Raw genomic sequence first — 15,966 nt, 5'->3', positions numbered from 1 at the left:
ATTCTATATATAATTAATTAATCAATAAAAAAACACTCAAAAATACAATTATTACTATAATAAAAATCATATGTAATGTTTTTGTGAATGAAACTCTTTGGTTTGATTTAATAATCGATTAGAACTACAATCATCTCTAATGTTGTTGTAAATACAACTCATTACTTTGATATAATAATCCATAGATTCTAATAGAAGCGAATGGAATTATTATTTCAAATTCCAATTAATCAGAGTATTTTAACTAACCTATTTTATATGGTATCATAAGCTATTTTTTTTATACACTAATATTTATATTAAATTAAATGAAATGACATTTTGATTCAAATATCCTACCTAACCGGTTAGGAAAAACAATGGAAAAAAAAGGTGCTTTAGTAGTGTTTAGATGTACGTATATTATTCATTTCAAATTCAACACTATACTCTTAAGTATAGGTAATAAAAAAGAAAATTAATTATCAAAAAATAAAAATTTATATATTTAGACATTTAGTAGGGGTAAAACACTACTCATTATGGATTACTAAAGGGTACCTAACGATGTAGTTTTAATAAATAATAAAAACTCAGTTCGTAATGAATAATGGTTATCTACACTATCAATCATCAAACATCTTTATCTTGCCTCAATGTCACGCCAACGGGTGTAGGTTTGGAAGGGGACAACTTATTATCAAGAATGAGCCCAAAGGGGGCACACATGCGTGCATTATCATTTGGATCGTTTTGTTGGACGATATTGCACCCTGATGTTAGGCCTTGTCCAAGAAGATATTACGCGCGCTGAGGGAGAAGCTTCCATGCATAGAACTCCTCTTCAAATACAAAGGTATTGGTAGAATGAGTAGTTGAATCCCAGATACAAGGCAACCCAAGGTTTGTTTCAACCAATAGATGCAAACTATCGACCTTTATTGGCACATGAAATTCTTATTGGAACCCACGCTAATGGACCGATAGCAATACCTAGAGGGTGTCCTTTCTTTAGAGCACCTTCATCACCATTTGAGAGACTTGGGCCGCATATTTGACATAATAGAGAAACACCTTGGCTATGGCAAGAACAACATATGAAGGTTGAAAGGAACACATACGGATTGCAGTCTCAGATTCAAATCCCTTAGCGTAGTTAACTTATGTCAATGTTATAAGCGTCTTATAACATAAATACTTCTAGACAATGTATCTTAGACCAAAATTACATTTGTATTTTTAATTTTGTAACCTCATTACTATGTAACTTATGCCTGCAAGAATTGTCATTATTTTGTGACATTTATGTTTGTGTAACTTTCTTCTTAAATTTAACCTCTTGCTACATTTCTTAAAAAATATATAAAAAGAAAAATTTAGATTATATATTGTCCATATTTTACTTCATTATTACCTTCCACATTCCCACTTTTCGTATAGGCATTATTTACACAATTGCTAATATATCAGCGAAATTGTGCAAATATATCAGCGCAGTACAATTGCTAGTATATTATATTACAGGCGCTTTTTAATCATCTTTATGGGGCTGGGGTGCTCCATAACCCCGTCTATTCCGTTTTGTCAATGAGGAGATTCGAACGTTGGACATCCAGCATTCCTTTTCCCACGTTCTTTGACGTCTTGGAAAATGTGAGGAAATGCCTACCTTAGTGTTACAACTCGACCTAACTCTCACGTTACTGGTATGCCTTCACATTAATTTCTTTAAATTTTTGTTGCCAGAAGACCGTGGGTTTTGACGTCTAGAGGCCCCAGGTTTAGTCTTCAATTCCATGAACCTCAATGTTACGGCTCAAATCGGAATATTAAACTTTTGAAGGAAACTTCCCTTTAGTGGATCACATGTAGGCCGAGTTTTTAATTGGAGTCGAAAAGCTAATTACAGTTGGGATACATAGTATGCATATTTACTGTTAAACTTCAACTGCAAGCCAACAGCATGTGCCCTCTTCTCTTAGTGGGGATTCTCCACACGAGAGCTTGTGTCCATTGTATATATAAAGAGAATTCTGAGGCCTTCTCACCATGACCACTTAATCCCAAGGATAACTATTGGGATTAGATTGGCTGTTGTTCTTCGGTTTTTTGGAGCGTCATTACATATTCTCATCTGAATAATAAGATTATTAGTACAGGATTATATCATCATCATGAGGGAGGGCACAGCAAATTGCATAGACATCTTTCTGGCTATAATCCTGCCTCCTCTGGGAGTTTTTCTCAAGTTCGGCTGCCATGTGAGCACCTTTAATCTGGTTTTGAGTTTTTGGTTAAATATTCAACATTTGAATCACAGCTGATATGTTTGGTATTGTTGTGTGACAGGCCGAATTCTGGATATGTCTGCTGTTGACTCTGCTTGGGAATAATATATGCCGTCTATGCTATCACCAAGTGATACTGCGCTGTGAATGAAAACGCTTCCTTTTCTTTGGGATTTGGTGCCATCTATTTCTTCTCCTGCATACACAAATTTGGATTTCTTTATTCACAGATTTGAATTTCTTTATGCTGTTCTTTGTAAGTAGATTGTACGAACCGGTGGATTTGCTACTGTTAAGCAGCCCTCTGAACCTGTGATGTGCTTCATTGGCCATACATGAATGATAACTTGAAATAATGAAAGATGATATTTTGAAATGAACAAAATATTTCTTAAGATGTAAAGAGGGGCAATATCACACAAACACATTATTGAATGTTGTCAAATGCTGGCCATTGACATTTGTGATAGCGCGGAATCAATTTTTTTGGTATGCTCAATTGGAAAATACTTTGATTTCCATAATAATAATTGATATATTGTTTTTAAAATTTTTAGTATATATTTTTTTAATTTATATATATATAAACAGTGTGATAAGCAATGTGTATCGGTAAAACCAATATGTGAATCCAAGTGAAATTTCATTTATGGGATTAAAACTAAAGTTTGTGAAGAATTAATGTTAAATATTTTTATAATTAGAGTTATGTATATATTTATATTTTTTTTGTTTAAATATATAAAGATTTTTCAACATTTTTATATTTTCACTCAATCAAATTAACGAGATTTTAAATTTTAAATTTTTGAAAACATTGGTTATATATAAATAATTAGTTAGTATAATTGATCTAAATTTTTGGAAACATTGATTATATATAAATAATTAGCTAGTATAATTTACTCATTAGAAGATATTAAAATAATGTAAATTTATATAAGAAAAAGAAAAAGTATTTATCATTTTATTTTAATTATTTTTTTCCCACTTCTTCTATCATTTTGTTAGTATAAGCCATTTATGGAAAACCACAAATTTGCAATTGAAATATTATAAATTTACATAAGATATAAAAGGTATAAAAAACCTTTATTATTTTTTTCACTTTATCCCACCTATAACCAACATAATGTGTAACTTGTATATCCTTAACCAATGGTAACAAAATATAATATGTTTGTTTAAGTGTAATTCAACCCAAGCCCTTTCAAAAATGAAATTCAAGTGTGATAATCTCCAGCGATAGAGTAATTGGTGTATATTTTCAGTGAGCATGAATTTAAACTGAAATTACAATTTTGAAGAGTCATACGTTCAATTTCATAGTTGGCCATAATTACAAAGTTTGTGTAATTTAAAGATGGCATGCTGGATACACTACATCCTTTAAAATAATCCTTTGCTATAAAGAGCAATTACCAGGCCTTTGAAAACTTCAAGGCTAGAAAGTGCTAAACTACTACTTCAAAAATAAAAATAAAATCAAACTGAGCATGACATATTACAGCTCAAGAAATTTCTCTACATGGAGTCCCAATGTTTGAATACAATTCTTCATTACAAAGAGCCAACGACTAAAATTCACCTTCAATAATGAAAATACTTGCAAGTCATTGATGGGAAATAAAAAATTGTCTTGCCGAAAAACTCACACCAGCAGTTTATAAATGAGCCAAGTATTTTCTCGAGCCAGGCGAAACTCCTGACCCATTTACCTGGCCAAGTAATTTTCCAAGTTGAATCAGGTAACTATGCAAACAACTGCGAAAACTCAATCTCAACAAGAAACATGCAAGCTTTCAACAACACTACATGCAAAATATCCAAAAGAAACACATTTAAATTGTCACCGACTATATACAATATTATAAGAAGGCTTTAATTATTATACCATAAAGCAAAACCACGTCAAGAAGCTCGATTGTGTTGAGGTTTTTAATGGAAAATGCACAAGATCGAAACATATGCTTACATTATACTACAACTGGTCGTTACTAACAAAACCCCATAAGCAAATTGATCACAAAACCCCATAAGCAAATTGATCACAAAAAAAGGGAACCAACAAATACCATTTTAGTTTTCTCTGTTGTGGCAATGTTCGAAGTAACACTGCATGCAAAATCGCAATATAAAAACATATTTCACCAAATATATACAATATCTTAAACCCATCTAGGTGTTGGAAATACTTAATTAAATTGCATGAGTTTTGAAGTTGGTTATATAGAACTAGGTGACAAACAACGTTTGCCCTGTGCACTAGGTTGAATTGAACCAGTTGGGTGTGGTTTTTTTATTTTATTTTAATTTTTTAGCAATCTTATTCTTAAATGAGTTTGTGTTGGGTGTGGAGTTTAATTATCATTTTGATTCACAGGTTTTTGTTTCAGTTAGATGTATACCTAGGCTTTTGTTTCAGCGAGATGTATACCTTAGGAAGACTTCACATCCCTCCATGTGGGGGTGGCCTTGAAGAGGGTTCAAGGGAAGCGCCCCGAAGCTAAAAATAGATGTAAAATTGCCTTGTAAAATATTGTAATTTCGTAGTCAATTTAACCGTTCATTAGGCGGATGATCTCAGGGAAGAAGTTATGTTTAATTTAGGTTTTTTTTTTCTCTAGGCAACCCCTTGGTAGAAGTTGTGTTTAATTTAGGTTTTTTTTTTTTTTTTTTTTCCCTATGCAACCCCTTGCTATATATGAGGGAACTGTATTTTAGTTGTGGATCTCTGTTCTGAGCGAGAAAGAGAGAGAGAGGAGATTGTGTGAGCAGGAAGAGGAAATTACAACGGATCTATTGTAGTTTGCATCTTTTGGTGAATAATATAAAAGGAAAGACTGGTTGTTTCTTAGGAGGTAGCCCAAATTGGATAAACTAGGGATATTTGTGTCTCTCTTATTTTATGTGTTTTCTGTGTTTGTTTTTGTGCAATATTTTGTGTTCCATTATTCCGAATGTCTATTTCACTGATAAACTCCTCCAAGAGAAAAGCTATTAGTTCACGTAGAAGCAATAATGGAAAATAATAAATTTAAAAGTGAGAAATTTAACAGCTAAAATAAAACTTTATAATAATTATTATATACCAATAAGTTAAAATTATTATATTCCTCAAATAGCTTTAAAAAGTTGGAAATTCAGAACGAAGTTGAAAAAAAATAAAGTTAACCAAAAAACTTAATCATAAATTTTAATCTACCTGATGGGTAAATCACTCTCAGACACAATCTGTCCGTCGTATTTCATCTCGAGGTGGAACCATGAATGAGGTGGAACTTTACGAGAACTATAGTTTTCGCCGAATAGCCGGAAAGGAAACGAGGGTATTGTTGTGAGTTTATCTCACGCACAAACGGACCCGGAAACCCCATCATTGCATTGCCGATTCTTCACCACGTGGCGTTTGGCTAAAAATATTTCCCTTTAAAACCATGTGGCAATTCAAAAACATGACGATTGTCATTAAGCCTGCCAACCCGACTGTCTAAAATGGCGAAACCCCGACATCTGTATTGCAACGTCTCGGTTGCGTTTGACATCGGTTGATCGTGCTAGTGTAGTAAAACGGTTTGATCAGACACAATGAGTCGTTAATTTTCTCATTCGGAGGCCACGAGCTTCGCAGGAATATCGATTCTGATTATCTCCTCTGGTTCCATGGCGGAGAATAATATCAATCCCCTGGTTTTAATGGGATGCATGTTTTTACTTGTAATTTCCACTCAAATCTCTTTTTCCCTGGGCGTCGACGATGGTACGGTTTCAGAAAGCGGGTTCATTGCGCAGGTGACTGACAAATTTCATGGCGAAAATCTATTAAATTCGTGCTCAAAGACGCTCTTTGATAAGTTCAATGTTGAGCATGGGAAGGTGTATGCTACTGTAGAAGAATATGCTCGTAGGCTGCGGATATTCGAAAAGAATTTACTCAAGGCAGCCGAGAACCAAGCCTTAGATCCCACGGCCGTGCACGGCATTACTCCCTTCTCGGATCTAACGGAGTTCGAGTTCGAATCTCGTTACACAGGACTTCTCAGCGTTCCGCAGGGTTTAGTGAACGACGCGCCGACGGCCGATGTTTTGCCTGTCGACGATCTGCCCGCGAATTTTGACTGGAGGGAAAAAGGTGCTGTGACAGAGGTGAAGACGCAGGTATGTAAAGTTTCCCGACATTTTTAGTGTCCTTTAATTCGGTAAATCTTGTGGAAGCTTGTAAGAAAGAAAAGAGTCACAGGGTTGCTTGACGCTGGTATTCAATTTTGGCTGTGTTCTATTGCAGAATCTCCATCGTATTTTATATTGCACCGCGCGTAAATGAATTCGTTTAAGGTTAGGGTTTAGGGTAGTTGAATGTTTCATTGTTCTTATTTTTGTACAATTCTTTATTGACTTTTGTACAATTCTTTGGCGGCCAATTTTGCACAGGGTATTTGATTAAGAGGGTTTAGGGTTGTTGAATGTTTCATCCTTCTGAGTTTTGTACGATTCTTTATTGATTTTTGTGGAATTCTCCGTTGATTTTGTACAGGGTCTTTGATTAAGATATGTTTTGAATATGTGTTTTCTGATCTTCAATTCGTATAATTATACTATTTTGTGACAGGTCGGCTAAGTTTGAGTGGGTTCTATGTTGTTCCACTCTTCTTTTTTTCTCTTTTCGGTTGAACTTTTTGTAACCTTATGGGTTAGCTACTGGATTCCTATGCTTTATCTGGAAGCAGTTCAATATATTTCTTTTATTATTGCCAAGCTATCGATTGATATTTACACATCCTATCACCTGTGACAACTCCTAGTCGTCCTTGTTTTTGAGGAGTTTTTTTTTTTTTTGACTTGTAATATATTGTCATCTAAGTACTGTTAAAAATATTGGGAGCTACTTTATTTGTGCTCGATTTGGTTTGTCAGAAATCATTCACAAGTGCATAGATATAGCGAAAACCAGAAATAGCCAGCCGAATCTAGAGAACACCAAAACTAGCCAGCCAAATCTAGCGAAAAACAGAAATAGCCAGCCAAATCCTCTACTATAGTAAGGATTTGACTCAAAAGCATGAAACTTTTGGCTGAACTGCCTAAAATATGTATATGGTTTTGGAAATGCTACTTATAGATGGGGTCAAAACTTTGTTGTGGAAATTCATCGCGTAGGACTAGCCCCCTGGCTTCAAAAGCATCTACTGGATGCTTTTGAACCCGGGACTTGTGTTTTACAGATTTGTTTATCTCACAGCTTACCCATTACGCAAAGGGCCAAACTGGCCTGAGTCCCTTTAACACATGTCTAACAGGCCTAATTGGTCTAAGCGGACCTGTAAGATTTAATTGCTTTATGTTTGTTATGAAATTTTTGTCACGTGTCATTACCTGGTCCACATATATGGTATATATTCGCAGGGCAACTGCGGTTCTTGCTGGGCATTCAGCACTACAGGAGTTATTGAAGGAGCAAACTTTCTTGCCACTGGAAAGCTTCTTAACCTCAGCGAGCAGCAGCTCATAGACTGCGATCACAAGGTTCAAATCGTTTGTATTTCAAATCCGTTTGAAGTCCAGTAATTTCAAGCCATTTTCTCTCCGTGTAGCCAGCTATCTCAAGGAGGGTGGCAATATTTATAATGCAATATTCCCGTTATGTTCTTGCAGTGTGATCCTTCGAATAACAAATCTTGTGATAATGGCTGCCATGGGGGCTTAATGACCAATGCATACAATTACCTAATGGAAGCTGGAGGCATAGAGGAAGCGAAAAACTATCCATACACTGGGATTCCAGGAGATTGTAAGTTCAACCCTGATTTGGCAGCTGTTAAAGTTATAAATTTCACTACCGTTCCTCTTGACGAGAAGCAAATTGCAGCTCACCTTGTGAAGCACGGACCTTTGGCCGGTATGTATATTCTGTCTGCGGCTGTGAATTATGTTAGAAAACCATGATTGCAAGTCGCTTCTCTGTTTATTTGCCTTTTTCTCATTCTTTGACACGATTATGTCTACTCAACCCATTCTCAATGATGAAACAAAAGTGAATGCAATCAATTTTAATCAAAAGTCCATCAAAAACTTAAAAATAGAGTCGAGTTTATAAAATGACTCTGAATTGCACTGTCCCTTTTAAGAGCATAACAATGCAATATCCTCATCTCCAAAGTGCACCTTTTCCAGTTGGACTTAATGCAGCTTTCATGCAAACATATATTGGGGGCGTCTCCTGTCCTCTAATTTGTAGCAAGAGATTTATAAACCATGGAGTGTTGCTGGTGGGCTATGGACATAAAGGATTCGCACTGCTGAGGTTGGGGTACAGACCTTACTGGATCATCAAGAATTCGTGGGGTGAACGATGGGGAGAGCACGGTTATTACAAGCTTTGTCGTGGGCATGGTGAATGTGGAATGAACAAAATGGTATCTGCAGTGATACCAGCAAGGTGAAAACAGATAAAGTTCTGGCACATCATGTTCGATGTGCAGCTGTAGAGTTTTATATATCCCTCTGTTAAAATTACGTTGCATTGCTATTACGTTCAATAGCGCCTTAAACTATTTCAGTCTTCATGCCATCCCATGAAGATGTAGATGTATTTGTATATTTGTGTACACCATATACACTTAATATTTTGTACACCGTTGCTATTAGATTTTGACGGTTTTGATGTCTTTAGATAGTGGCTATGTAAACAAAAATAATCTAATCATGATTAGGACTGGGGATTGGTGTGGTTGGTTGATCCGATTCAGGTCGGATACGATTTGCAAGTGATTTACATCGATATAATTTTGGTTTGGTTTTGATGTCTCTAGATGGTGGATTTTGGTTTGGTTTTGATTTCTCTAAATAGGGTGGTTTATTGTTGGTGGTTAGTGGTTTTATTGTTTGGAGGAGAGAGAAATTTTCAATTCAATCATGTTAGGATAGTTGTTCATGTTTTTAGGGTTGATGTGGTCTTGTAAGTGATTTACATCTAGATCTGTTAAGGGTGGGTATGGTCTTCTATCTAGATCTCCTAGGGTAGGTGTGATTCATACTAAAGGTTGAAGTGGTTCAGGATAGGTTACAATTTTGGTTTGATATCTTTAGTTGCGGAATAATGGGGATGTGGTCTTGTAAGTGATTTACATCTAGATCTGTTAAGGGTGGGTATGGTCTTCTATCTAGATCTCCTAGGGTAGGTGTGATTCATACTAAAGGTTGAAGTGGTTCAGGATAGGTTACAATTTTGGTTTGATATCTTTAGTTGCGGAATAATGGGAATAATGTTCGATACAACTACGTTTTTTCCTTAGGAAGTCCGAAATCATGCATCAAAACTAAATTCAATAACAGAAACATTATTAAAAGGTTGAAATCGAATTGAATGACATGAACATTGTTAATTCCAATCACTCAACCTATTAAAGGTGAATAACAAACATTATTAGTACTTGTCACTCAACCTAACCGTGAAGGCATATTTTGTTGTGTGTTGCGCTTTGACGACTTTCTTTGTTGTGGCATGTGCTTTGAGAATTCCCTCAACTGAACTTTATCAAACATTCCATTTTATATGCATTTTAAGAATCCTGTTGTTGGAGATCAGATGCACATCAATCTAAAACAAATACTCAACAAATAACTCATGCACATAAAGACACAACAATCAACAAATAACTCATGCACACAAAGACACAACAATTAACGTGGTTCACCCAACCAATCTCGGCTACGTCCACACAACATACGCATCGACAATTTTTTATTAATCAAACAGGAGATTACATAAAACAAATCTTCACAAACTCTCACACAACTACGAAACCATCCGTATGGATACTTGTTATATAGCAAGGAGAATCTAAGTGCCTCATAAATCCTCTCAACTCAAATTTAGGATGCATTAACTCCCCCCAACAAACTGGAGCTAATCTAGGAACTAATTCCTATTGTTGTCATCTACTGAGATTTTGCCTATTTTATTCAAAACAGAAAATCTCAACAATCTCCACCCTGACAACAATTAGCCTGATGCCCTGTTATTATTATTTTATCTTTTCTGCAAGCCAAGAGAAGCCAAACACCAACGTAGTTTCTCTAACAAAACTGGTTTCGCGAACATGTCTACACAATTCTCCTTTGTATGCACCTTTTCAAGAGAGACTCCCCTTTCAGTGATAACCTGTCTTACAAAATGGTACTTAATTGGAATATGCTTTGATTTACTATGATAGGCTGGATTCTTAGCCAAATGTATTGCATTTTGACTATCACAAAGTAACGTGATGTTGTCCTGTAACCTACCAAACTCACCAAGCAAACCTTTCAACCAAACCGCCTCTTTGCAAGCATGCGAAGCAGTAATGTATTCTGCTTCAGTAGTGGATAAAGCGACAATGTTCTGTCGCTTTGACATCCAATTTATAGCTCCACCTGCAAGAGTAAAGACATACCCTGAAGTTGACCTTCTCTTATCCAAATCACTTGCAAAATCGGAATCAACAAATCCGCAAACAAATTCACGACTCTTATTGTAAGTGATACAATAACTAATTGTGCCTCTCAGATACCGAAGCACCCATTTCACTGCTGACCAGTGTTCTTTACTCGGATTTTCCATGTACCTGCTGACAAACCCAACTGCATGTGAAATATCTGGTCGCGTACACACCATCGCATACATTAAACACCCTACTACATTAGCATATGGAATTCGAGACATATAATCATTTTCTTCATCTGAATTAGGACATAAACTCGAAGAAAGCTTGAAATGGGAAGCGAGAGGGACTGACACAGGCTTCACATTATTCATACCAAATCTCAAAAGTATTTTCTCAATATACTTTTGTTGTGATAGCCATAGCTTACCATTGCTTCTGTCTCTGAAAATCTCCATGCCCAAAATCTGTCTTGCTGCTCCTAGATCTTTCATATCAAACGTCCTTGCCATCTGAGCCTTCAACCTGTTGATTTCTTCTATGCTTTTGCTTGCTAAAAGCATATCGTCAACATACAATACTAAGATAATGAATATGCCATTATTTAACTATTTAAAATAAACACAATGATCATATTCACTTCTAACATATTTCTGACTCAACATGAAAGAATCAAACTTCTTATACCACTGCCGAGGCAACTGCTTTAGGCCATATAAAGACTTCTTGAGCCTGCAGACAAATTTCTCATTGCGATGCTAAACAAATCCTTCCGGTTGTTCCATATAAATTTCCTCATCTAAGTCACCATGTAGAAATGCAGTCTTAACATCTAATTGCTGCAACTCTAAATCAAGCAAAGCCACTAATGCTAACACAATTCTAATTGAAACAATTTTAACCACTGGTGAAAAAATCTCATGAAAGTCAATACCGGCTTTCTAAGAAAACCCTTTTGCAACCAGCCGTGCTTTGTACCTGCCTTCCGTATCATTCCACCCCGTTTCAGCTTGAAAACCCATTTACACCCCACAGTTTTCCTGCCTTTCGGAAGCTCAACCAGATCCCATGTGTCGTTCTTACCCAAGGCCATCATTTCGTCCTTCATGGCTGCTTTCCACTTATCACTCTTCGAACCTTCTATTGCTTCTCGATAGCACAGAGGTTCATCGTCATTAGCAGTAAATGCAACAGAAGTGACATAATCATCATACCTTCTCGGTGGCCGTTTGATTCTTGTCGACCTCATTAATGATGTTTCTGGCGCTTCTTTGATTGGCTGACTACCATCTGTAGGAACTTCTTGACGATCAGTATCTGAGACCTGTTCATGATCTAGACCTGCACCTTGTTCATGATCTGATTCTGAAACCTGTTCATGGCTAGTATCTGAACTATGGTCATCATGACTATCATTAGAAATGCTATCAAACTGAATGTGCTGAAAATCAGATACATCATCATGTTTCAATCTGCTATCTACATCTAACTGTACAAGAGAGGATTCATTAAACTTTACATCTCTGTTGATAATGATTTTGCGGGTAGTAGGATCCCACAATCTATATCCCTTTGTTCCAACACCATACCCAACAAAGATATACCTTTTCGACTTTGGATCTAATTTAGTTCGCTGATGTTTAGGTACTAGAGCATATGCATCACAACCAAACACTCCGAGTTTAGAATAGTCACAAGGGTGTCTTTTCCATACCTCTTGTGGAATCTTGCAGCCTATCGCCGTTGATGGAGATCGGTTTATCACATAACAAGCTGTTGCCACTACTTCTGTCCACAACTCCTTTTGCAACCCGACGTTACTCAACATACTCCTTGCTCTCTCTAGAAGAGTCCTGTTCATGCGTTCAGCAACTCCATTCTGCTGAGGAGTATAAACCGTGGTCTTATGTCTCTCGATCACTGCATCCTTGCAATAGCTGTCAAACTCCTTGGAAGTAAACTCACCACCATTGTCAGTTCTTAAACATTTTATTGTTCTACCAGTGCTGTTTTCTACCAATGCTCTAAACTTCTTGAAAACTGAAAAAGACTTCCTTTTCAACATGTAGACCCACACTTTCCTAGAAAAGTCATCAATGAATGATACAAAATAAGACGAACCACCAAATGAAGTTGTAGGAGTTGGACCCCAGACATCTGAATGGATATAATCAAGTATGCCTTTACTAGTATGTTTGCCTGTTTTAAACTTTTGTTTACTTTGTTTTCCAAACAATTAATGCTTACAGAAATCTAACTTTCCAGACTTTAGATTTGGAAGTAACTTGCGATCAGCCAAAATTTTTAACCTTCTTTCACTCATATGCCCCAATCTTTGATGCCATAAGTGAATGGAACTATTGTCATGTTCAGACACCGTAGACGCATAATCTGACCCTGTACTTCCTTCTAACTGAAATAGATTTCCTACCTTCTTAGCTTTCATAACTAGTAAAATACCTTTGTAAATTTTCATTACTGCACCTTGAATTACAGTTTTATATCCATTTGAATAAGTGCTCCTAATGAAATCAAAATTTTCCTTAAATCCTCACATCAGTTAATATTTTTGTTGTCCCATCAAACATTTGTAGTTGTATACTCCCAATTCCCACAATATTACATGTTACATCATTACCCATGTACACAACACCATTATCAATTGATTTTTATGTCTTAAACCATTCTTTATGGATACACATGTGGTTTGATGCACCAGAATCTAACAACCAATGTTGACCATGATTTGACACATTAACTGATAATACTTCATCACTCATACCTGAACCAGATGTCGAACCTGTATCTGTCGTATTTGCCTCCTTCTTCTCTGTCGAAGACTCTGCTTTTGAAGTTTGCTGCTGTCGCTTCCAACAGACCTTCTTTAAATGCCCTGATTTGCCACAAAACCAACACTTTAGCTTACTCTTCTTCCCTTTCAACTTTGAACGTGAGTCGCTCGGCCTCCTGGAGTGTCTTTCTTTCGAACGACCTCTAACCATCATAGCTTCTGATGTAGAGGTTTCGGAATGCGACCTTCTCCTTGTTTCTTTCGATAATAAGGATGCAACTACATCATCAAACTCAATAGTTTCTCATGAACTAAGATATAAAAATTTTGGTTTACAAGTGTAATCAAACAAAACATGTACATGCCAAATTAGGTTGATAAGTTGATAAGATTTATTGATTGTAATCCAAAAAAAATGATAGTTGACAAAATTAATTGTAATATTGGAGGTAAGTCAAAGTGTCCATCGGTTTTTATCTTTTTTGGCATGTATCTTGATAATCTGCAAGATGTAGATTAGGTTGGTTCCACGTGTATTGATAAGTAATTTTTGTTTTATGTTAATGATATTATTGATAAGTAATTTTTGTTTTATGTCAATGATATTATTGATAAGTAATTTTTATTTTATGTTAATGATATTCTTCTCTTGGCAAGGAGCTTTTACAATTTACCATCTTGGCAAAGACCTCATCTTGGCAAAGACCTAGAGGATTAAGTAATTTTTGTTTTATGTTAATGATATATTTTTTTTTCTAGGTTAAGACTAAACTAAGTATCCACGGGGAATTGAACCAGTGACCTATCGCAAGGAGTGCATTAACATCGCACCCATTCACCGTCAATCCAAAGCCCCGTGGGCAAAGGTAGTGGGCTTGGCCCGGTTTAGACTAACTACTCGCACGACGAGCTACGACCTTGCTCGGGATTGAACACAAGACCGGTCCGTCATGACGAGGCCGACTTTACCACTACGCCGCCTCCACGACCTTTTATGTTTTATGTTAATGATATTATTGATAAGTAATTTTTGTTTTATATCAATGATATTATTGATAAGTAATTTTTGTTTTATGTTAATGATATTCTTCTCTTGGCAAGGAGCTTTTACAATTTACCATCTTGGCAAAGACATAGAGGATTAAGTAATTTTTGTTTTATGTTAATGATATTATTGATAAGTAATTTTTGTTTTATGTTAATGATATTCTTCTCTTGGCAAGGAGCTTTTACAATTTACCATCTTGGCAAAGACATAGAGGATTAAGTAATTTTTGTTTTATGTTAATGATATTATTGATAAGTAATTTTTGTTTTATATCAATGATATTATTGATAAGTAATTTTTGTTTTATGTTAATGATATTCTTCTCTTGGCAAGGAGCTTTTACAATTTACCATCTTGGCAAAGAACTAGAAATCCTCTAAGGTTTCGTGTCATGTCAAGATAGATATGACTTGCAATATTAACAAAAGAAAATTTATGGTAATCAAATTCACAATATCATGTACTTTTATATATGACAACAACTACTTGATTTCGTGTCGTGTCAAGATCATGTACTTTTATATATGACAACAACTACTTGATTTCGTGTCAAGATAGAGTAGTGTCTCATGTCAATTTCGTGTCGTGTCAAGATCATGTACTTTTATATATGACAACAACTACTTGATTTCGTGTCAAGATAGAGTAGTGTCTCATGTCAAGATAGACATGACTCGCAATATTAACAAAAGAAAAATTATGATAATCAAATTCAAAAATTCACCTGATACACTCCCGAACATTACCTGAGCAAGAAGCAATTTCACTTTATAAGGCTATGTGGGTGAGCAATTTCACTCTATAAGGCTATGTGTGGGTGAGGTAAGCTCCAAAATTGCAATTTGAAAGAAAGGTTATTTTTCCCCTTTCGTGAGGGAAAATACCATCGTGCATATTTTACGTGATAGCGCTTTCCGAAAAACGGTTTCTCAAAAACATGAGAAATCCAAACAATTTCAAGATCGAGCCGAAAAGAAATTCAAAAATATCACATATCATAAGACAAATTCAAAAATATTAAAAAATATCACATATCGCAATAAAAATTATGATAATCAAATTCAAAAATATCACACATCATAATAATTTTATAATACATCATAAATATCACACAAAAATATTACATATCGCAATAAAAATTATGATAATCAAATTCAAAAATATCACACAGAAAGATAATCAAAAAAATTCAAAAATATCACACGTCATAATATAATTTTATCATACATCATAAATATCACACACAAAGATTATCAAAAAAATTCAAAAATATCACAGGTCATAATAAAAATAAGAAAAATTATGATAATCAAATTCAAAAATATCACACATTATAAGAAAAAGTATGATAATCACATATCATAAGAATACGAAAAATTATGTTAATCACATTCAAAAATATCCCACATCATAAGAAAAATTAAAAAATATCCCACGTCA

General features: G+C 35.3%; 1 protein-coding gene and 1 pseudogene across 1 annotated transcript; both read left to right on the top strand.

Annotated features, from left to right (window-relative positions):
- Positions 1 to 2,153: 2,153 nt before the first annotated feature.
- On the top strand, positions 2,154 to 2,401 carry LOC149190075 (hydrophobic protein LTI6B-like; annotated as a pseudogene).
- Positions 2,402 to 5,798: 3,397 nt separating this feature from the next.
- Positions 5,799 to 8,787, top strand: LOC149190074 (putative cysteine protease RD19D). The gene is made up of 4 exons (XM_089412015.1): positions 5,799 to 6,425; positions 7,671 to 7,790; positions 7,920 to 8,163; positions 8,439 to 8,787. The coding sequence occupies exons 1-4, from the start codon at positions 5,931 to 5,933 to the stop codon at positions 8,705 to 8,707; spliced, it is 1,128 nt and encodes a 375-aa protein (XP_089268141.1). The 5' UTR covers positions 5,799 to 5,930; the 3' UTR covers positions 8,708 to 8,787.
- The last annotated feature ends 7,179 nt before the right edge of the window (positions 8,788 to 15,966 follow it).

The sequence above is a fragment of the Pinus tabuliformis genome, chromosome 3_1 (genome assembly GCF_031772625.1).
Source record: "Pinus tabuliformis cultivar Carrire ecotype Pingquan chromosome 3_1, CPIR1, whole genome shotgun sequence".
Classification (NCBI taxonomy): domain Eukaryota; kingdom Viridiplantae; phylum Streptophyta; class Pinopsida; order Pinales; family Pinaceae; genus Pinus; species Pinus tabuliformis.
This window is presented reverse-complemented; position numbering and strand designations above follow the sequence as displayed.